We start from the raw sequence: 24,455 nt of genomic DNA, 5'->3' as shown, positions 1-24,455 counted from the left end.
GGCATTGATGTGTGTAATGTCCTTAGGTTAGTTAGGTTTAAGTAGTTCTAAGTTCTAGGGGACTGATGACCTCAGATGTTAAGTCCCATAGTGCTCAGAGCCATTTGAACCATTTTTCTGCAATAACTGCTCTCTCTCAATTATCAAAACTACACTGAAGCGCCAAAGAAACTGGTATAGGCATGCGTATTCATATACAGAGATATGTAAACAGGCAGAATACGGTGCTGCTGTCGGTAACGCCTATGTAAGACAAGTGTCTGGCGAAATTGTTAGATCGGTTACTGCTCCTACAATGGCAGGTTATCAAGATTTAAGTGAGTTTGAACGTAGTGTTATAGTTCATTTTCCTGTATGACCATTTCACGAGTGTACCGTGAATATCAGGAATCCGGTAAAACATCAAATATCCGACATCGCTGCGGCCGGAAAAAGATCCTGTAAGAACTGGACCGACGACGACTGAAGAGAACCGTTCGACGTGACAGAATTGCAACCCTTCCGCAAATTGCTGCAGTTTTCAATGGTGGGCCATCGACAAATATCATCGTGCGAACCATTCACCGAAACAACATAGATTTGGGCTTTCGGAGCTGAAGCCCCACTCGTGTACCCTTGATGACTACGACACAAAGCTTTACTCCTCGCCTGGGCCCGTCAACACCGACATTGGACTGTTGTTGACTGGAAACATATTGCCTGGTCGAACGAGTCTCGTTTCAAATTGTATCGAGCTGAAGGACGTGTATGGATATGGAGACAACCTCATGAATCCATGGATCCTGCATGTCAGCAACGGACTGTTCAAGCTGGTGGAGACTCTGTAATGGGGTGGGGCGTGTGTGGTTGGAGTGATATGGAACCCCTGATAAGTCTAGGTACGACTCTAATATGTGACACGTACGTAACAATCCTGTCTGATCACCTGCATCCATTCATGTCCATTGTGCATTGCAACGGACTTAGGGCAATTCCAGCACGACAATGCTACACCCCACACGTCCAGAATTGCTACAGAGTGGCCTCAGGAACACTTTTCTGAGTTTAAACACTCCTGTAGGCCACCAGACACCTCAGACATGAACATCATTGAGCATATCCGGGATGCCTTGCAACGTGCTGTTCAGAAGATATCTCCACCCTGTCGTCCTCTTACGAATTTATGGACAGCCCTGCAGGATTCATGGTGTCAGTTCCCTCCAGCACTACTTCAGACATTAGTCGAGTCTATGCCACGTCGTGTTGCGGAACTTCCGCGTGCTCGCGGGAGCCCTACGCGATATGAAGCAGGTGTACCAGTTTCTTCGGCTCTTCAGCATATATGGATGCATATTTATTTACCATGTATACACTATTCCATTTAAACCATACATTTTTGCACTATTTGTCACAATTTTCAATACTATTTATAATTTAATCCACGCATTGGAACTCTATTGCACTCTCTTTAGTCTAAATTATGCTGTTGTATTTATTATTATTCGTACCCATATATTTCCCAGCTGATCAGCACACGAAACCAAAACCTTTGCTGTTTTATTAGGCTCTGCTGCAATATCTGCTTCCGCTAACACGCTATGAGTCTGATGTCATCTTGCTGACAAAATCTCATATGGCCCGTCAGATTGAGAACTCATTCTTCCGGGCTTATTTTAACACGACTTGCTACAGGATATCTACTACCACACCACAGCAGCTTTGTAGAAAGGTAGAAAATGATTCCAAGTCATTTTCGTTGGTTCGTTTGGAAACCATAGTCTGCATGCATATCTATATGTTTGGTCCAAGGAGTTTTAATTTTTTTATTTATATCACGCGGAACATAATTTGCGTCAAACTCCACAGAATACTGACAGAATAACGACCACTTTTTATGCAAGTTTTTCCTACTAAGCTAAATTTTGAGATTGGTGAATCTGATAAAGACAGTTAGATCTAAATTTTGAAAATAGGATGGATGAGGATTCAATCTGAAGCACCATCACATGCAATTTTGTAAATTTGTAGAATAGTGTCCAGGAGGAATCGTTTCTGAGCACAGAGAATACACATTTGCCTTTGTGACTTCTGCATGTTGGACGGAGCATATTCATGGCCAAGAGCACCTTTTTGTGTACCAATCGTGATTGTTTATTATTCAAATAGCATCCCAAACAATGTAGCATTACAACCCCAGTTATGGATTTTCCGTTTCCCAAGTAATCAATATTAAAGCAAAAAAAAAAAAAAACTTCACCTTATTGGCTGACAAAACAGCCTTTCCCCTGTTCGATACATTCTCGTCGGTCTTTGTCGACTTCTTTTCCTGCTGTTAACATATTGGTTGTGTCCACTACCCGGAGCAATCGTCCGGTGCTTGCCATTAAACATTGCCAAACACAGAGTAGTAACACTCTTCCAGATACGCTTTAGGTCAACACTCAGCACCTGTAGTGGCTTTAGGCCACACAGATTCTTCATTCCTAGATTTTAGTGCCCCACTTTCTCAGCTTTCTAGTCGACTTTCACTCTGTAGTCTTGCTTTACGATTTATACAGGGTAATTCAAAATTCATGTCCCATAGGACAAAATTTATATTACTTGGCCCTTAGGACAAAGTCGTAATTGGTGGAGATTGCTACAATACAAGAGAAAGCGCATGCTACAGATGCGCTTTAATCGGTACAAACAAAATGTTACGTCATCGGTGACTGACAACTTGAAACTTAATAGTACAGTGCAACCGCCACCCACGGTCAGTTGTTCGCATGCTCCTCTAACGCAAACTGAATGTCACCCTGTAGACAACTCATCTGAACACGGGAACGGACACTGCTGTGTACTGACTGTTGGTATTTCTCTGTTAGTTCTGGTGATATTCTCCTGCACGTCAATTAATGTTCTTGGTTTGTTCGTGTACACTGTAGACTTGAAGTGCACCCCAAAGGAAAAAGTCCACTGGCGTCAAGTCTGACGACCTAGGTGGCAATTCTACCAGACACGTCAAGCAGTCCAACTCCCAGGAGAAACCTCATCCAAAAGTCGGCGGACGCGTCGTCTGAAGGTGGAGCAGTTCCATACCGCTGTGAGGAAAAAACCTACATCCCCGTTCGTCAGGCAGGTTGTCCAAATAGGATGGTAATGTTTCCTCGAGATGATGTCTGTAGCGTGCTGCAATGAGCTTGCTATTAAAGAATATGGGACCAATCAATGAGAATATCATCATGTATGCCGCACCACACATTTAACCTAATGTTAGTCTGAGTGTATGCCTCGGCAGCGAGACGGGAAAAATTTTTTGGGAAATTTGTGGTAACTTACTATGGGACCAAACTGCTAAGGTCATCGGTCCCTAGGCTTACACTCTACTTAATCTAACTTGAACTAACTTAGGCTAAGGACAACACATACACACCCACGCCCGAGGGAGGACTCGAACCTCCGACGGGGGTAGCCGCGCGTACCGTGGCAAGGCGCCTAGACCGCACGGCTACCCCGCGCTGCAGCGAGACGGGGATTGTCGTTTACCCAATTGAAGCGTTATGTCCTTTCATCGTAGCATTCAATTGGGAACTAGCTTCAAAGCTGGAGAAAAGTCAGCTTCAAGGTACTGCTGACAAGTGCGTCTTTCTTGAAACCATTCGCAGAATGGAGTTCTTGCACAAAGTGGATTCAGCAAGGATGGGAATGATTAAAGGACATTATCCTAGACATCGACGGTTGGCTGGTGTCGCATTTCTGTGCCACCTACCTTGTTGACCGTGTCGGAATCACTATGAGCCAACATGACTGCTGATTTTGTGGTCCCATTGCTGTAGGGTGGTCCGGAACACAAACCCTTCCACAAACGGCCAATCATATTGGGATTAGACCTACGTTGGTTTGGTTGTCACCTGTGGTATTCTACTGCTGTTTCCCATTGACTCATGCCTGCCGCGTGAATGACAACATTTCCGCCATCTGCTGATGTGTGTACATTGCTGTACGAATCAATACTCTGCAGAGCAGCATCACAGTACACAGCTGTGGTAACTGGTGCGCTTTTAATACCCTTCTATAGGATTTCGTTAGTCACTTGCCTCACAGATAACGGGCCATGTGGTAATATCCACTGCACGTGACTAATCATTTCGGTAGTGTAGTGGTGCTAGGTCATTCCTCTCATTGTAGAACTGTTTAATGACGACACTAGTCTCATTTTTTTGTGATTCACTGTGCCGAATGAAATGACTTCAGCTACCAGTCAGCACTTGGTTTCGTGGCGCATTTCCTTCAAACTCTGTTCATTACTGCCACACGAATCACGCTTAACAACAACGACGACATTTGGAAACGTCCCGCGCAAGTCATATTCGTAAGTTTTTCGACTTCAGTGTGTGTATGACTAGACGAGTCGCCAAGTGTGGCAGTGCCGAGGTGACGCCGCGTACCTGATGTCGTTGACGACGTCCAGCGGGTCCTGGGTCCGCAGCTTCTCGAGACGCCGGCAGATGATAGGGTCGACCGGCGGCAGCTCCAGAGGGGGTGGCTCGCCGGCCGCCACGGACGCTGTGACGTCACCAGCAGGAGGCGTTGGTGCGGCGGACCTCTGCAGCCGCTCCGACTGGAGCCGCCCCGGCGCGGCCACTGGTTCGCGGACGACGCGACGCTGGTGGCCATTGCTGGGCAAGCAGTTGTTGAGGGTCGTCTCCGCCTGCACAGGCAGTGTATCGTTAGGATGCTGTATCAAAAGCTGCCTCACATAATGCTAACACTCTTCGATCGGAGAGAAAGCCAATATCGGAAGACAATCTATTTCTATCCAAAGCTAAACTAAATCCAGTAGGCGTTGTAATAGGACTTAATGAGGGACACTATGAACTGTTCGGTACCACTCAAGGTAGCTTTCCGGAACACCACCTGAACCACATTACATGGAAGACAGAATGTAATGAAACATCTTTTGATCATAATTTATGATCAGATGTTAATGCATACATTATGTACACTATGTAGTATAACTTACTAGCTTACCAGCCTACAAGGTAAAAGTAATTAATCAGTGTCTGTAATTACAAGTAATGCTTTATTTCAGAATCAGCACTTTGATAACGGTTATAAGAAAACTAATTATGTATCTTCTGAAAACTATAAGTGAAGATGTCATAATAATGTTAGCATCAAATTTCACAACTTGTGAACAAATTAATCACCAAAATCAAATTATTTCATATAAAGCCAAGTTAACAATTTGAAATATTTCACGACATCAGATGCAATTAAACTCACGTACTATCTTAGGGAATTATTAAAAATGCCAGACTCAGAAGATACGTAATTAATTTTGTAATTACTCCTTCTAGACATATCTAACATAAACAAATGACCTTCTTGAGATTCTGACAAAGTTTTTGTATAAAACGTGAAGCTTGTAATCTTGTTTCACAGTCTATGAAGTTCTCCAACTTATGCTAGCACAAAAGGAATATGTAATTTAGTGTCATGTATTGTTAACCGCATTTCATCACTTTTTTCGTCTCAAAACATAAAAATCAATTCTTTAACTGTGTTCATTGTAAAACAACAATTGGTTACTTCAACATTGTATTGGCAGAATATTTAGTAGTGAAATAAAATGATCGTATGGTATGTATTTTCTAATGACACTTTCTAATTGTAATTCGATATATCTACATTATAAACAATGAGACCAAAAGAGCATGTATTGTCAAGAAAGTGTATAAGCATTGCTGCATGTTAAACCAAATAAAGTTCAGTTGTGTTGTTGTTCTCTGATGAATGCCCGTGTAATTATGTTTGAGAAAATATACGACTCTCAAAAGGAAGATATTTCTGGAGTTGACTTTCATTTAAACCCCCATAACCCCATATGCACAGTTTTCAGGACTATCTGGAAGTGAATTAAGCGCCCCAATGTACAGTTTCTGCAACGTGGTGGAGACTTCCGTTATAAAACCTAAGTAATCAGCCTTCTGAAGTTTACTTAAATTGACAATACTGTGGGTATGGGAAGGTGCTGATGGTTTTACTGGACAAATGTCAACGTCAATTCATTATTTATTAATAGAAACAAAATGTGAACATTAAGCTTAATTGTAAGAGCGATTTCATCTTGGCTGACAACAACAGTTCGATCGCGAAATATATTCGATCACATCTGATCATAGAATAACTTTAATCTTTGATCTAAAAAATGGTACCAAAATATAGCGGGTGAGGCAAGTAAGACAGACAACCCTTAATGTATCCAGAACGAATTAATGTATCGAGGTGCGGTTTTCGCCTAGTATCAGTGGACAATAAGCGTACTTCCTGACTTTTGCAAGCTATTTTTATCGTTTATAGACGCCGCATTACGAAGCCGACTTTTTTTTCTAATGTAGCCATGTTCTTTTTCTGTGGAATTTGAAAGAAGCTTCTGAGAGAACTACAGTGACATAATATGTTTGGGACTTGATCAAACAGTATCAACATAACAGCGCCGCAAACCATTTTCTCGCCCTGAGGAGAAGAGGCTCCTCAGACTTCTGTCGTATAATACCAAATGTAAGGAAGTATGTAACTCAGGTATGGTTCATGTATTTATTATCATGGCTGTCCCACCAAGAGCTGGAGATGTCAACCCTGAGCATTGCTGCACGCTAAAAAGTGATTCTGCAGAAACAATACTACACGTTGTCTTCGTTTGCAAAGATACTCCTGAATGCTTAGCACATTCTGGGTACTCTTCACCACAAAACCGCATCGCTGCTCTAATAGTTTGGCGGCATTCGCGATAATCGCCATTCACTTCTTCGACTATCATACACATTGCGAATGAGTCAATAGCATTAAGAGCAAGTTATCTGACTGCTACAATAGCAGAACACAGACTAACGGCCTTCGAGTGCACAGGTAAACACGACAACCATACCTGAATTATATGTTTGTTTCCATTTGGAAGGCAGACGTTTATGGAACCCTTTTTCCTGATGGTGGAATAGAGGTTTGCGGCATAGTTATCTTGATACTATTTGATCAAGTCCCATAGATGATAGGTCATTGAAGTGCTCTTAGGTGCTTCTTTCAAATATTGCAGAAAAAAGAACATGGTTTTTTTTTTTTAAATGTCGGCGTCGTAATTCGGCGACTATAAACGATAAAAATAAATTGCTAACGTCAGGTAAGTCACCAAATCGTCCGCTATAAATTAGCGGAAACCGCACCTCGATGTATTTATAATTTCTGAATATATCGCAGGTGGCCTGTCCTACATACCTCATTCTGCATACAGCTGTAATCTGTCAAGCGCATTACATTTAAAAAAAGAACAAATAAGTAAACTCAGCCACACATAATTATACTATTAAGGCTCAATGATTCGCAAAATGTGATAACAAAACTGAGTGGCCAATGACGAATATGAAGACAAAGAAGTTTATGGCAAATATTTAAATTTATAATAACACCAAGTTCACGACCAGTGGTAACTTTTCGCTGTGAATCATGAAGGCATTTACGAGCAACCATCAAATTCTTTAAAGCAAATCTTAACGCAAAAAATCTGCACAAAAAACGCTCATGGCATATCCATCAATTAGATTGACACACATCGATGTGTTTACAAAACCTTGGCGCAACTGGCCCTCTAAAGTTAAAGGAATCAAATGGTGGCACCCTGATATCAATGGCTCATATCGAACTATCTGATAGACAGCCTCAGCACTACCAGAGCAATAAATATTTAACAGTACTGGAATGGCGAAAAACTGCAGAATTTAACATCTCTATAAAACCTTACATCCCTTTGCACCACTTAAAACTCATGGCTACAGACATAGGTAGCTAAATGAGAAGCCAAACTTAACACTAAGTTCTAAAACAGAGACGAACAAGAATTAAGTTAACATTGCAAAACTGGCCTTTCTCTTGTATCGGAGACGAAAGAATTCAAGGAAAAAATACTCACACACAGAGTTTAACAAGGACACTGGCTCCCGCATGGAGGGAATACTATCACAAGTGAAGGAATGACACAAACATGGTATAAAGGACACCAAATTTTGTGGTAAGTTCCGATGGGACCAAACTGCTGAGGACATCGGTCGCTAGGCTTACACACTACTTAATCTAACTTACGCTAAGAATAATGCACACAACCATGCCCGAGGGAGGACTCAAACCTCCGACGGAGGGAGCTGCGCGAGCCGTGGCAAGGCCCCTCGGACTGCGCGACTACCCCGCGCGGCAAGGATACCAGAAAGAAAACAATGCCATACGAACCACAATGACCGACCAAAGAAAGTAGCTCACACACATGATCGACCTCTTGCAGCTCAGCTGAGCAGCATGCTAATGTGATCCTGTGCCTTTCGCATCCGCTCCAAGTGTTGCATGACGGGGATGGCATGTGGGCGAATATCTTACTCCACACGCAGTAGCTATAAAATGGGAATCAGACAGGTTATATTCATTGCTGGCGATTACGCAGCGTCCATTCCAAGGCACTCAACAGGACCCTGTATTCCCTTAGTCGTTTGTTGGCAGAGTCGTTACCGAGAGCGTACACCAGCCAAAGCTGCTTTACTTCCGCTTCGGCCAGAGATAACAAGCGCCGTAGCACCCATGCAGGAAGTCCGTCTCAGATCGACTGCCAGAGGCGTGCTAGTACGCCACAATTAGTAATACAGTATGATAACATGATTCAGGCATAGAGAACAGGAGAAGTTTACGTTGCGGCGCCATCACCTGTAGGAATAACTAGAATATGTTGAAAGTCCGGAAGCAAAGGAATTGGTTCAACGTCCTGTTGATGCTGACGTCATTGTAGAAGAACGACAAACTTTAATTAGTCGTGGATGGGGAAGTAATAGACCGTGCCCTATTCTGAGAAGCCATCCCAGGATTCGCCATAACTCACTTAGGGTTCAAATGGCTCTGAGTACTATGGGACTTAGCTTCTGAGGTCATCAGTCCCATAGAACTTAGAACTACTTAAACCTAACTAACCTAAGGACATCACACACATGGAGAGATACCGATCATGTGAACACATCTTTGTAGGAGACACCTAGAACTGTCCCTCGTCAACCACGAGAAGGGTGTTGAGTAGAATGATAGGTCAAATTTGCTCTGTACCTTCAAGCTCTCCCGTCTCTTGATTACATCATGTAGATACAGACCGAAATGAACAGGTGACAGGCAATACTAATCATTTCGTTAATACTTAGTGGTTCTGTGATCACGGTACCAATACTTAAAGCATCGACGTTCTTCTACACAGTTTTGACGACATACATTAAGTACTTTCAAATCCTCTCCCTTCTAATATACTGTACAGTTTTGGAAGACTTACTCTAGTAGAGGTCTTCGTAAAGTCTAGGAAAAATCACAGATTTCGTATGAATTCGAAACACTATGTCTATACAAGACATTTCTCTGATAAAACTTGTTCCCCCTTCACTGATCATGGTATCGGTTATCAATAAGGCATTGTAATTTTATTTCCATAATTCCATACACTTAAGCCGTGTAATTATTAGTATTGTATTTTTAGGTGTTCTCAAAGAGTGATGGAACTCTCGAAGTATTCTGTTCTTTTGGAACTTTTATCCTCCGACACATGAACATTAATTGGAGGATCGAAGCTTTAATTTTATCCTTCTTATTTAAGGAGGTCTACACTAATTTTATCTCCCACAAAAGCACTCTTAGTCTCAGGCTTATTAAGGTATTGTCGCGTTCTTTCACTTCACACCAACTCTTCCTTTTGTCCTCTATGTTTGTATTGCGTCAGAGACTCCCCACCCCCGCCCACCTCATACCTATCCTTGCACTTCCCGTTTCTTTCCGGTTCAACGGTTGTTGGTTTTGTTGCTTGCAGTCAGGAGACCGGTTTGATGGAGCTCTCCGTGCGAATCTATCCTGTGAAAGCCTCTTCAATTCTGCATAGTTACCACAAGTTACATCCATTTGAAGTTGCTTAAAGTATTGAATCATGGTCTCCCCTCATAATTTTTTACTATCGCACTTCCCTCCATTACTAAATCAATTATTATTTGATGCCTCACGACCTGTCTTAGCAAACTATCCCTTCTGTCAGGCAAGTTGTGCCATAAATTCCTTTTGTCCCTGATACGATTCATTAACGTCTCCTTGGGTATCCATGTGCGTATCTATACTTCGGAATTTTTTTTTAGAACTACACAATTCAATAGCTTCTCTATTGTTCGTCGTCCAGTTTTCATTTCCATTAGCGCTGCATCCCAGGCAAATATTTTCAGAAAAGTCTTCCTAAACCTTTACTGTATACAATCACCAGACGCTTCTATTTTCCTTAAAGCTTTCGATACATATGTATCCATTGTAATCCGCCATTGAGAATTAATCTGCTGTTCCAACAGCGAAATTGGTCTACTGCCTTTAACGTCTCATTTCCTAATCTAGTTTGACTGCATTCCATTTTATTTCAGGCAGTTTTAAATTTACAAAAGGACACTGTCTCTCATTCCTCACTGAGTTTTTCAAGAAGTTTTCATCGCTGGTAAGGGTAATATCGTAACTGCTGGTCCTCTCCTGCATTATTCCTAACAATCACAGCTTACTGTTGTCTGCTTTAAACAACTCCAGAGTTCCGTAATAGTACGTCACGGTTTATTCATGCAGGTAATAAAACGTGCAAAAGCAGATATGCACTCCAAACACCGTATTTCTCGTTTCTCTCTTCTCCACATCACGCTTCTTTTAGCTGCCTTCACGTCCAACCGTATTGCCAGCATGAAAACACGCGGACAGACGCCTTTGCTTTCGGTGCGTGCTGTATCGGCAACGAACAGCTTGAGAGGTGAGCTAAACAGGGAGCCGTTAGCAGACGAGGCCCTCGTGTTGCGAAACTCTACCGAGAACCCGCAGACACCTCGCAGCACTTTCCTGCCCTAGGACCCAATGAAACCTTGCGAAGACTTCAACTCTACTGACGCTCACGTCTTCGCTGTTTTTGGCAGTGACGTATGTACGTGGGGATTCCCTGGTTTATTTGCGGTCTGACACTTCCTGTCGCCACAGCAGTAGTACGAGGAAAGACGTGGCCGTAGCGTGAAGTCAGGAGAATGCTGGTCGTCTGGTATGCAGTCCATGCATCCAGGAGACGCTCGCACGATAAATGGGATTATGACGTTATTACAGAATCTCTTAGGAGAAAAACAAATGATGGTTTCTAATGTAATGTAAGAAAGCCTTAGTATTACTTTTAGATCGAGCGCTCTTCTTTTATTCTCATAGAGAAAGATTGTATTAGCGACACGTTATTGGACTGAATTGTACATACAGCTACGAAACAAACATCTGGACACGGATGGTTGAAAGTGAAAATACGTGTTCAGTCATCATTTAATAATTTGGTACAAGTCGTTAGTCGGAAAGCTCTAGCAGTCTAAGTCACATTTTGGTAGTGAAGAGCTGAAGTTCCTAGGATATCTTGTGGGAGTGAACGCTATTAAACCTGACCCTGTAAGAATTTCAGCAATCAAGGAGCGTCGAGAACCAAGATACGTGAAACACATAATGTTTCAAGGTTTAGCCGAATTTTATAGAAAGTACATGCAAGGTCAAGTAATGAATGAACCGTGTCTTCTAGCTCTACTTAAGCGAAGAGCGATATGGGTGTGGAACGATGATACATCCAGAGCTTTCTAGGATATAAAAGATGCCTTGGCCAATTCTTCCATTTTAAAACACCCAGGCCGGCCGCAGTGACCGAGTGGTTCTAGGCTCTTCAGCTTGGAACCGCGCGACCGCTACGGTCGCAGGCTTGAATCCTGCCTCGGGCATGGATGTGTGTGATGTCCTTAGGTTAGTTAGGTTTAAGTAGTTCTAAGTTCTAGGGGACTAGTGACCTCAGATGTTAAGTCCCATAGTGCTTAGAGCCCTTTGAACCATTTTTTAAAACACCCAGTGATAACTGAACCTTTTAAACTATCTACTGACGCCTCAGAATATGAAATAGCTGCAGAGTTATTTCAGGGTGAATGGAACCAAGAACTAGGTGAACATAGAACTATTTCTTTTGCAAATATGAGCATGGATCAATGCGAGCCACTGAAAAAGGGTTACTTGCCTTACTATGGAGTACATAAAAGTTTGAAACATTACTTTGGGGATCCTATTTGGTAGTCTATGTAGATCATCGCCTTCTTAATGCAGAGTAGATTATCACATCGCACGTTGATGCCCTGGGTACTTTTTTCCAACAATTTGATATTGAAATTAAGTACATTAAAGAAGTCAGAATCGGGTACCAGATGCTTTATCTAGATTTCCATTATGAATGAACGAAATAAGGCGAACTAAAGGACCCGGTGTTACATTTACTACGAATTTCTTATACACGTGTATACATACGACCAACCTATAGGCCCCAACACCAGGAGTTTCTTGTATGCTGATGACCTTGCTCTTGCCACTCAGAACACAGACTTTGAATCAGTGCAGAACACCCTCAGGAATGCCCTTGAAGATCTATCAAGATACTATGGCACAAATCAGATTAAACCAAACCCCTCAGAGACTCAAGTGTGTGCTTTTCATTTGAGAAATAGGGAAGCTATTCGTAAGTTGATGACAGTATGGTTAGAAGTTGAGTTACAACATTGCTACACCCTAAAATACTTAGCAGTGACGCTGGATAGATCTCTTACCTTCAAGAGACACTGCATGAATTGCAAGTTGAAACTTTCCACCAGAAACAACTGGCAATTATAGTGGGGCAGTCAACTTGAAACCGTCCGAACCTCGGCGTTTGCTTTAGCCTATTCTGCAGCAGAGTACTCTTTCCTATTTGTTATAATTCATCGGATACCAAATAAGTAGGTGTAGCTCTCAAGGACATCTGCAGGATGATAACAGAGTGCTGGAAATCTATTTCTGTCGAATGGATTTACCACCATGCAGGAATAGCACCAGACCACACGCCTCTCCAATCCACATCCTCAACTGAGGGTGACACGACAGTCGGACGGTCCCGATGGGCCACTTGTGGCCTGAAGACGGACTGTTAGGAATAGCACCACCTCCCAATTGAAGAGTAATTGCGGCGAAGAAGGAAAGAAAGTAAGTGGAACAAGAACAAACTAATCCCCTGTATGGGAATGAACAGCATTCGCAGCGACTGAAGTCAAGAAAGTGTCTCATTAGAACATCAAAGGCACTTACTACCGCTGCTGCGTCAGGGTGCAACTTTGGAGGGATAAGACTTCCCTTCCCTCCGATTGGAAAAGAGTTTCTGAAACTCTGCCTCCAGGACACGACGAGGAATGGATGACCTAGAAATCTTTGAATAAGCTGTGGTCAGAAGTGGCTAGATCAAGGTTTAATCTGGCAAGATGGATCACAGTACAGAAAACAATGTTAAGTGTGATTGTGGAGAAGTCCAGACTGTCCAGCACGTACTTCAGTGTCGACTGCGTACAACTTCCTGAATTGCAGAAGACCTCCACCAAGCGACAGAAAATGGACTGCAAGTGGCCAAATTTTCATCGAAGACTATACGACATGTTAACTGTTCACCTATGTATGTTTCTGACACGAGAATAATAACACAAGACGAAGTATGTATCCTAACCAGAAGGATAAAGCACGAAGTCAGTGTTGATGCATGTTTCAGAATGAAATTTCAGCAATGTCAACAGGGACATTTACCCTTGTAGAGAGCCTTTCGTGGAAAATAATAGATCAAGTATTATTTTGGCGAGAACATCAAAAGCCCCAAAGTGTTGAATTATAGCTAAAAGCGTTCACATACAACGCATATGGACATTTTAGATATCGTAAGTGTATAGCTCATATGGAGAAGTGTTATTATTTTACAGGTTTGAGCAAAAAAGTCACACACAGACAATACAAACCTGCTAGACCTGTCAGAAAGTAAAAGAGAATCATGGTGGCATACATTATACTATGTATCCGATTATACCAAAAGGATTGCATGATTTAACAGCATTGATTTCAGCGGCCTTTGCCATCCAGTAGAGATGGAGTTACATATGTTTATGTACTGGTTGAATGCTAGTCCAAATATGTAACTTTATATCCGATCAAATAACCCAACACCCTACAGTAACCCACTAAATGCGTAATTAATTTACTGACGTCGGGTAACCAAAGAAACTTTTAACTCAGTTAAACAATTTACAAGTAATAACTTTTAAAAATTCTTAGCACTGGAAGGAATACGTCGCATAACCATACCTAAATATGGAAACATTGTAAATATATCATGAAAGAACTGGGTAGGTTATGTAGGACATACTGTTCAAGCAGACTTACAACCTAGGTAAAGAAAATACCAGAGTTCCAAGTAACATTTAATGAACTACCACATTTATCTACTGGTTTATCTTCCATCGAAATACTGCAAGGTATATTGGTAGGCGAGCGATTGTTGAAATTGTTTAAATGGCAAGAGGATGATAATAACATACACTGAGAAAACGTAGACGATATTGTAAAAGAAAATTCACAACAAGCAGCAGAAAAATGGAGCGTAAATAAAATGAAAAAGCTACGACACCCAACTCTGACGTGGACGACTTGGTAGTAATTAAGGAAGTGCACTACAGCTCAAATCTGAAGAAAGAAACACACAAGTTTTTCCCTCAATATAGCGGTCCTTACACTGTTTTAAATGTACCATATCCCAAAGCAGTTTTCTTGTTCGATCCAGAAACAGATCAAGAAAAGGGATTATATAATACTATTACGTTAAAGCGACAGAAGTCGCTATTAAGTTAAACTGAGAAAGAAACACAGTAACAACAAAGATCTTTCTTAATAGGGCAGGTGTGTAAACAGATACTGTCAACTGTTATTTAATCAGCTGCTAACAAGGGAACCTCCCCATCGCACCTCCCTCAGATTTAGTTATAAGTTGGCACCTTGGATAGGCCTTGAAAAACTAAACACAGATCACTCGAGAAAACAGGAAGAAGTTGTGTGAGACTATGAAAAAAATAAGCAAAATATAAAAACTGAGTAGTCCATGCGCAAGATAGGCAACATCAAGGACAGTATGAACTCAGGAGCGCTGTGGTCCCGTGGTTAGCGTAAGCAGCTGAGGAATGAGAGGTCCTTAGTTCAAGTCTTCCCTCGCGTGAAAAAGTTTAAACTTTTATTTTTAGACAATTATTATCTGTCCGTCCGTCCGTCAGGGTTCAAGTCTTCCCTCGCGTGAAAAAGTTTAATTTTTTATTTTCAGACAGTTATTATCTGTCCGTCCGATGCGAGGTAACTGTGCCGTAGTATGGGGACGCTACACCTAAACACTTCTTTGGGAGTGATTATCACATCCACACGAAAAATAATAACTATGTAAAAATAAAGAAAGTAAAATTTTCACTATAGGGAAGCCTTGAACCAACGACCTCTCGTTCTGCAGCTGCACACGCTACCACGGGACCACGGCGCTCCTGTTGTATAGTTGTCCCTGATGTTGCATATGTGATCTATGGACTACTCAGTTTGTATATTTTGCTTATTTTTTCACAGTTCCACACAACTTCTTCCTGTTTTCTCAATTGATCTGTGTTCAGTTTATCAAGGCCTATCCACTGTGCCAACTTATAACTAAATCTAAGGGGGGTGCGATGGGGAGGTTCCCTTGTTAGTAAAGGTAGTCGCATCGGTGGTCTGCTGCCATAGCCCATTACCGTCAAATTTCGCCGCACTCTCCTAAGGGGTACCTTCGTTGTACGTCCCACAATAATTTCTGCCGTTAATTCAAGCAGTGTTGCTTGTCTGTTAGCACTAACAGCTCTACGCAAACACCGCTGCTCTCTGTCGTTAAGTGAATGCTGTTGGCACCGAGTTGTCTGTGGTGAGAGGTATTGTTTGAAATTTTGTGTCCTCGGCACTGAAACTGTGGATTGCGGAATATTAGGACCCCTAACGATTTCCGAAATGGAATGTCCGATGCGTCTAGCTCCAACTATCATTCCGCGTTCAAAATCTGTTAATTCTCGTCGTGCGGCTATAATCACGTCGGAAACATTTTTACATGAATCACCTGCGTACAAATAACAGTTCCCCCAAGGCACTGTCCTTTCACGCCTTGTGTACGCGATACTACTGCCATCTGCATATGTGCATATTGCAATCCCTCGATTTTTGTCGCTTCAGTGGATGTACTTTCCCTTTAACTGCTCTCTAAATCTGATGCATAGCTACTCATAGAAAGTGAGTGAGCTGACATAATGGTTGAGGCGCTGGACTAACATTTCGCTGGAGCCAATCCTGTCATTTCTCGTGATTTAAGTTTCCCGTGATTTCCCTGAATCACATTATACGAAGTCGTGATTTTCTCTTTCAGTAGGCCACTGTTAATTTGTTTCCTCAGTTTCCTTAAAGTCCTATAGTATTCCGTCGCTAATGACTTCCTTAACGACTCTAGGCGTACACCTTTACATAACTGAATGTGTACTTCTTGATTTCACATTCATTCACAGTAAGTGTTTACTTATGTGAGTGAGTATTGTAACACCTCCGTTTTTATCCCGACCTGATCTGATTGAATAGCAGCCCAATATTTATTATTAACATGACCGTGAACCTAATGGGGCTGGTAATCGGAATTGACTGCTACGGAAGTTGTTACTTTCCAGTTCGTCCTGTTCAATACTATAATACTGAATGTATGGTAATAAGGAACACCAACACAGTTTTACTAATTACGAACTTATATTCTTCTCAAAACACAAAAAGGAGAGAGCCACTGCCTTCGTCATACATATCTAATTACGGCTAATCTCAGCACAGGCTTTCTTCCTTTGCCATTATCGTCACACGCTCATCCATCACTACATCCAACACTGCAGTCCAAGGCACTAGTAACGTCACTGATCACTTATATAAAGATACTTCATCACTTTCCCGTAATTTATTTATTATTTAGGGGTCTAACCACGGCGATGGTGACACCCTTCTCGCTTAAAACCCCTGTATTCCAATAATGACCTCCACACACACCATTCCCGCCAACCACTCTGGCGCATCTCGACACTCGCTCTCGCAACACGTCACAATCGATTGTTCGCCCTATCGACCTGCGCCGAGTGCAAAGTTATAGTAAGGGCCTACGGACCCCTTACAGTATGAAACCAAGTGCAGCTGAATACTGCGCATGTGTGTGTTCAACTTGCAAAACGTACATTATTAGAATGAATTTGTGGTGGACACCAAAAGGCAGTGCAATCATCATTATCGTGGCATATGGTCCAGATAATGTTCCTGTGACACCCTCCATCTCATGATATGCCAACAGTGGCTTGAAAACTAGTAAATGGCACAAAAAATAACTCATATAAAAAATGTAAAAAAAATAAAAAAGGCATTGGCTACATATTATACCTATATAAATCGCCTTTTCTGTAAATGAGGGACTAAGTAGCAAGCGGTGTAGTGTAGAATGAAGCAAAACTTTCAGAGGAACATAGTAGGGCAGCTCAGAATGCTGCAACTTAACATACCTGTTTGACTGGTCCCTCTCGTGCACTGGATCCACCGTGGGCTGGCGGCAGGCTTCGCAGCTCCGTGCCGTTCGACAGGGCCGTCACCTTGGTTGCGAGCACTGGAGACGGTGCATCCTCAGCTGGAGCTTTGCCGCAGCACAGCCAGGGGCAGCAGCCTGAAATGTCAACATCAACATCGAGAAGATTTCAAGGGCTAAATGCAATAAAGGGTGATCTATGTTTCTACCGTAGGAGACTGAGTAGGAGTGCTACACCGCCATACTTGGTTAGCTACGGGCATGGCGGCCATTATCTTTCGTGCAGTCTGGTAGTCTGATAATAAAGCACGTGACTGGAAATTGAAGGTCGTGGTATCGAATCCCTCACCCTAGCATTTACCTCTTACATCGAGGAGATTCGCCAGAAACAAGTCGTGGTTCATATTAAACTGTAGGTCACTTTTCCCCCAGTTGGATAAGTGGCGTAGATTAAGACACTCAGGTCTTCGAAGTGTACACTGAAGCGTCAAAGAAACTAGTATAGGGATGCGTATTCACATACAGAGATATGTAAACAGTCAGATTACAGCACTGTGGTCGGCAACACTTATATAAGATAACAAGTGTCTGGCGCGGTTGTTAGATCGATTACTGCTGCTACAATGGCAAGTTATTAAGATTCAAGTGAGTTTGAACGTGGTGTTATAATCGGTGCACGAGCGATGGGACTCAGCGTCTCCGACGCAGCGATGAAGTGGGGATTTTCACGTGTGTACCGTGAATATCAGGAATCCGGTAAAACATCAAATCCCCGACATCGCTGTGGCTGGAAAAAGATCCTGAAGAGAATCGTTCGGCGTGACAGATTGATACACAAATCAATGCAGGGCCATCAACAAGTGTTAGCGTGCGAAACATTAAACGAAACATCATCGATATGGACTTTCTGAGCCGAAGGCCCACTGGTGTACCCTCGATGATTGCACGACACAAAGGTTTACGCCTCGCCTGCCCCCGTCAACGCCGACGCCGACATTTGACTGTTGATGACTGGAAACATGTTGCCTGGTCGGACGAGTCTCGTTTCAAATTGTATCTAGTGGATGGACGTGTGCGGGTATAGAGACAATCTCATGAATCCATAGACCCTGCATGTCAGCAGAGGACTGTTCAAGCTAGTGGAGGTTCTGTAATGGTGTGGAGTGCGTGCAGTTAGAGTGACACGCGACTCCTGATACGTCTAGATACGATTCAGAGAGGTGACACGTACGTAACAATCCTGTCTCGTCAGCTGCGTCCATTCATGTCCATCGCGCATTCCGACGGACTTGGACAATTCCAGCAGGACAATGCGACACCCCACACGCCCAGAATTGCTACAGACTGGCTCCAGGAACACTCTTCTGAGTTTAACCACTTCCGCTGGCCACCAAACTCCCTAGACAAGAACATTATTGAGCACATCTGGGATGCCTTGCAACGTGCTGTTCAGTAGAGATCTCCACCCCGTCGTACCTCTTACGGATTTATGGACAGCCCCGCAGGACTCACGGCGTCAGTTCCTTGCAGCACTGCTTCAGACATCAGTCGAGTCCATGCCACGTAGTGTTGCTGCACTCCTGCGTTCTCGCGGGGGCCCTACACGACATTAGGCAGGAGTACCAGTTGCTTTGGCTCTTCAGTGTATCTCACTATGATTAGTGCACTGAATAATACCGAATCAAATTCTTTCGAGTTCTGTGTTAAATTTTACTTTCTTCCGAAACAGCCAATCATATCAGGGGAAACTAGAGCTATGTCACTTACTGCTGTGTATTGCTTAGTAAATGATAGTCGTATTGTAATTAACCTTCTGTGATAGGATATAAAAGTTGACCATAACAGGAAGAAAATAAAACAAAAGGAGAAAAACCGTGCAATCAGTGTAAAAGATAGTCAGCTTCTTCCAATGAATCGGAATTTGATCATGCATACGATATTAAGAGTAACTTCAGACTTATCGCAGATGATGCAGCTATCTACAGCGAAATACAGTATGAACGAAGCTGTACAAATATTCAGTCAGACCCTGATAAGATTTCAAATTTGTTTCAATGATTGGCAGCTTACTTTAACTGTTCAAAAATATAAAATCGTGCACTTCACTAAGGTTCAAATGGTTCAAATGGCTCTGAGCACTATGGGACTTAACATCTATGGTCATCAGTCCCCTAGAACTTAGAACTACTTAAACCTAACTAACCTAAGGACATCACACAACACCCAGCCATCACGAGGCAGAGAAAATCCCTGACCCCGCCGGGAATCGAACCCGGGAACCCGGGCGTGGGAAGCGAGAACGCTACCGCACGACCACGAGATGCGGGCTTCACTAAGGGGGATATAATATTAGTGGATCTGTAAACTCATACAAATACTTGGATGTAACACATAGTAGGTACAGTCATGTGTAATGCTGATAGAAGACTTCCACTTATTTATTTATTTTGTGGATTACTAGGGAAATGCAAAGAACCTACACAGGATATTGCTTACAAATCGCTCATGCGACCCGTCCTGCAATACTGCTCGAGTGTGTGGAACCCATACCTTATGGGACTAGCGGTGGATATTGAAAGTATATAGGGAGGGGCAGCACGAATGGTGACAGGTTTGTCTGACCCGCGGGAGAGAGTTACTCAGATGTTGAAAGAGCTGGAGGACTCTTGAAGACAGACGGAAACTATCCCGAGATAATCTACTGACAGAGTTTATAGACACGGCTTCAAATGATGGACCTGGGAATATACTACAGACCTGTACATATTGCTCCCATAGGGATAACATTAGATTAATTAGAGCAGGCAGAGAGGCATTTAAGCAATCATTTTTCCCGCATTCCATTCGTCAATGGAACGGAAAAAACCTAAAAACCGGTACAGGTCACGTCCTCGGCTATACACTTCACAATGGTTCGCAGATTATAGATGTAGACGTGGATACAGATGTAGAATGGTGCTGTCTGTATTGAAAAGTGGTAACGTCTCTTCAGAATAGCCCTGATTCAAAGATAACGAGAAGCCGTGCATTGTGCCCACAACATCACAGCCGTTATTGCATTTCCGTTATGAGCAGAGCCTGGTTGTTTGGTAAACTTTTACAACATAATGATCAAACACACGACGTGGAGAAGTTTCGCAGGACAGAATCCTCGGACACAATGAAATAGTTTCAGCATCATTGGTGAGCTCCAGGCAGTCATTTCAAAGAGTTTACCGGCAGTCTCCAGACACAAGATTTAGGCCATAAGAGGCCAATCACGAGTAGCGACGTGACAGATACTCCGTCTTAACTGCGTGATGAAATTCAGCGATGGCTCTAAGAATTTTGCCAGATTGATGAGTTAAGTTACAGAAAGCAAGACTCCAATTACAGAGAGATGTAACGGTATGGCACAAATCACGTTTATTTCTTTCGCAGCGTTATCCCACTCATCGCATAGCTCATGTATGACAAGTATTGATCATCGTCTGATTGACACTTGCTTCTTTGTTGGGATGTCCTGTCTATCACTACAATGTGACCTTAATCAACGTGGAAGTACGTCGTGTCGTTCTTAAGCTGTGAATAATGTAAACTTCCCTTACTGTAGATTCAAAACAGTTTATGTGTCGTCTTTCCGAGTCGGAGAAGGGATGTGATGACCATCAAAACACACACCTAGGTTTGCCACTGCATCAAACTAACAGTAGCTAATCTGAAACGGTGCCCTATACGAACGTAGTTCTTGTCCACGTCTTTTAAATGAGCGCCAATATGAGACTAATATTTCACCATATGAAACGAACGGCCAAAACAGTTCGAATTCCTACTGTAATTTTATATTAGTGGCCCAAAATACGACATACGTCTAAACTAAACCATTTTAATAATAGAAATTCTTTTCTGTTAACGAAGGAAGGTAAAGAAACAAAGTTAAGGTTTAACGTCTCGTCGACAACGGAGTCGTTAGAGACGTAGCAAAAGCTCGAGTTGGGGAACGAAATCGGCCGTATCACATCAGAGGAACCATCCCATCATTTGCATTAAGCGATTAAGGGAAACCACACGAAACCTAAATGTGAATGGTCTGACGGAGATTAGATCCAATTTTCCTTCAAGTACGACTCCAGCGTCTTAACCCCTGAGCCACCAGATATAGTGCTGTTAAGAGGGGGCGTACAGGAGGATGTTATAGTAGTTACGAAACGGAGTACCGTCAGCAAAGAGACAATACGATCACGTTACCCAAGGTTTGCTAAATCGATACCGGCAAAGACTGGATTATTTTCTTTATTAGTAGTAGGAACGAATTCTTTGACCCACATTTCCCAACCTAGTTAGGGCTTAGTCTCTAATAATTTGTCTGATGAAGTTTGCCAACAATTAAGAAGAAAAAATAAAATGAGCGGAAAAACTGTAATCATTGAAGGAGGAAAATACAACTTAGCACATGTGCGGCACGATCAGAGGACAGAGATTTAATTTCCTGAAGCAAGACGCAGTCGACAGTTAACTACACTTAAAATCGTTCATGAAGAGTAGACGTCGCACAAACAGGGACTGAATGCAGTGTTTGGCTTGTCACTACAGCACTCCCGCGTGGTGGCTGATGGGAGAGCACTTAACACTAAACATTGTAGAGACGTCATAACAATCAATTGACTGCGTCAGGTCCTATCTGCATACAAATTTCATTGACGAATTTCTGTCTAATATTTTTCATCGTCTACGATTTATGAACTACCTCAAGAATAAGGTAATCTAACAATAATAATAAGAGAACAGTGTAACATCTAATAAATAATTCACTACCATATCTTGAATAGAGGACTGATTATTGATGGTATCTGTAGCATACACTACAGTTTGATTTCAAATATTTTATTGACACCTAACATCTAATAATACACACAGACGAACAATCCAGCAAAAGAAAACTATGTCAATTAAAAAAGCGCATGGTAAGCAATATAAACAAAAAGGTATCGGATCTTCTAAAGCAACCACAAAGAAGAACGTAACGATAATAACAAAAGTTATATAGCAATGTTCTGATGACAATCACGTTACTACTTCGTGGAAGGTAAAAAGAATTTATTTTTGATAGAAAGCTTCGTCAACACAGCAGATAATTTTTTTCTTTAGTTAAATGTTTAATTATTGAAACAATACTGAAGGTTAACGGGTATTATACCTGTGTTTTCCATCTGATGGACTCGATTTTTCTTGCGTCTTGGTGTTACGGCTTGTAAGTGAAGATATCACGTCGTTTGAATGCTGTTAGTAAGGATGAAGGACGCTGCACTCACTTCTATCGGCTGCACATTGTCATTCAAACTTCTTCAAAATAGACCGAGCTGTACTTCTTTGAAATATATCAAAATGTTGGTGATGACACGCTACAGTCGAAAAATACGGATAAAGATTTTCTGCACAAACATCTGGGTTAAAATGTCGTTATTTATACGCATAGTATAGTTATGCATCAAGCATTTGAGTTACACCATCAGAGATAATACGTACAGTCATGAATGTGGAATAATATTTGCATGATAATGGTGAGTACATAATACTTAATTCGTGCGGTGGTCATTTGAGGACGGAGCAACTGTCACGAACTGTCCATATGCAACCGGACAGGCATCTTGCTCAAAGATAAACTCTAAACGCCTACGATCTATGGTTGTAAGCTTCGTTCTGAGAAGCAAGGAGGTTAAGAAGCGACTTAATCATATCGTTAATGAAAAGCTTAAATCTGTAATCTTGCAGAGATTCTGTTTACTTTATTCTGCTCTCAACATAAAAAGTTCTTCTTACGATGTATAATGAATATTCGAGTTCACGTATTCCATTTTCTTTTATTGCACCTTCCCTTTTCTTTATTTCGTGCCGAGGATTACAAACAAATCTCTCATTCTCCTCTATTTATGTACTGTAGAAACTCTGTGAAACATTGAATTCTTTAGGAACATTTAGATGTTTTAAATACGTTAAAGTTGGCCGTTTACATTAATGTACATTTCGTAGAAATTTGTAAAACGTTTGTGTAGGTAAATTTATTGAACGGGGGATGATGACGGCGGGGCAGGGATATAATGGTATTGCTTGAGAAACCGTGTTCAGCGATGAGACAAATAAAGAAACCAGCCTCACTTGGAGCTCAGAAACATATGCACTCACATGAGTTCTGTAGTGCGCGTGTCATCGATTCTGCCCGCCTAAGAACGAGAATGCTCTCTAAGTGAATCAAAACGAAAATGGTGTCTTAGTTTCTAAATTCATAGCTTGATAAAACTGGTGTAGAGGAATTATGATTTCAGCAAAACTTCGCCACTTCCCATACCACTATAGAACCAAATTCCTTCCTGCATGAAGAGTTCTCATTTTGACATTACTTTCTAGTGCCCAAAACTGGCCACCTCGACCGCACAATTTAATGTACTGTGATTCGTTGCCATGGGAGTATGTTATACGATAGTATTTCGAAAATAAAGCTAAAAATTTAGTACTATTTAAGCAGAAAATGTGAAGCATTGACAGTGAAATCGATGGTGGCATCAAAAGAGGTGCGGTGAATTTAGGATAGAAATCGAGCGTATCAAGAACTTATGAAGAGGGTCTCGTGACGAACGTATTTTCCATGCTCAGGTATCAAGATGTAATGATCAGCTGTATTATCCTTTTCTTTTCTCTACCTGTTAAACTGATTTAGAGAACGATAAATGTGGTTTCCTTTTTAATCTCTCTTCTGGATCATTGTTAAGATACTTTATAATTCTGTTGACCACTTGGAAATCGACAGACCACAGAAGTATGTTCTGTACCTTATGAAATAAATACTGTCTGCCGAAAGTATAAATCCACTTACTGACTCACTGACTCCCGAGAGATATGTTACATTGTTTCTTTTGTGGATGAGGTAAACTACATGCTATGTGGTGTAAATGCTATTTTTGCTTAGCAGAAGCGCTAAGCAGTT

General features: G+C 41.9%; 1 protein-coding gene across 1 annotated transcript in view; it reads right to left on the bottom strand.

Moving 5' to 3' along the window:
• Positions 1–24,455, bottom strand: part of LOC124795291 (protein unc-13 homolog 4B-like) — a 205,590-nt gene that overhangs the window by 102,869 nt on the left and 78,266 nt on the right. The window contains exons 2-3 of the mRNA XM_047259252.1: positions 17,475–17,632; positions 4,410–4,672 (exon numbers count right to left, since the gene is read on the bottom strand). Of these exons, the coding sequence (XP_047115208.1) occupies positions 4,410–4,672; positions 17,475–17,632 (421 nt within the window). The remainder of the gene's footprint in view (positions 1–4,409; positions 4,673–17,474; positions 17,633–24,455) is intronic.

This window comes from Schistocerca piceifrons, chromosome 1, assembly GCF_021461385.2.
Source record: "Schistocerca piceifrons isolate TAMUIC-IGC-003096 chromosome 1, iqSchPice1.1, whole genome shotgun sequence".
Classification (NCBI taxonomy): domain Eukaryota; kingdom Metazoa; phylum Arthropoda; class Insecta; order Orthoptera; family Acrididae; genus Schistocerca; species Schistocerca piceifrons.
This window is presented reverse-complemented; position numbering and strand designations above follow the sequence as displayed.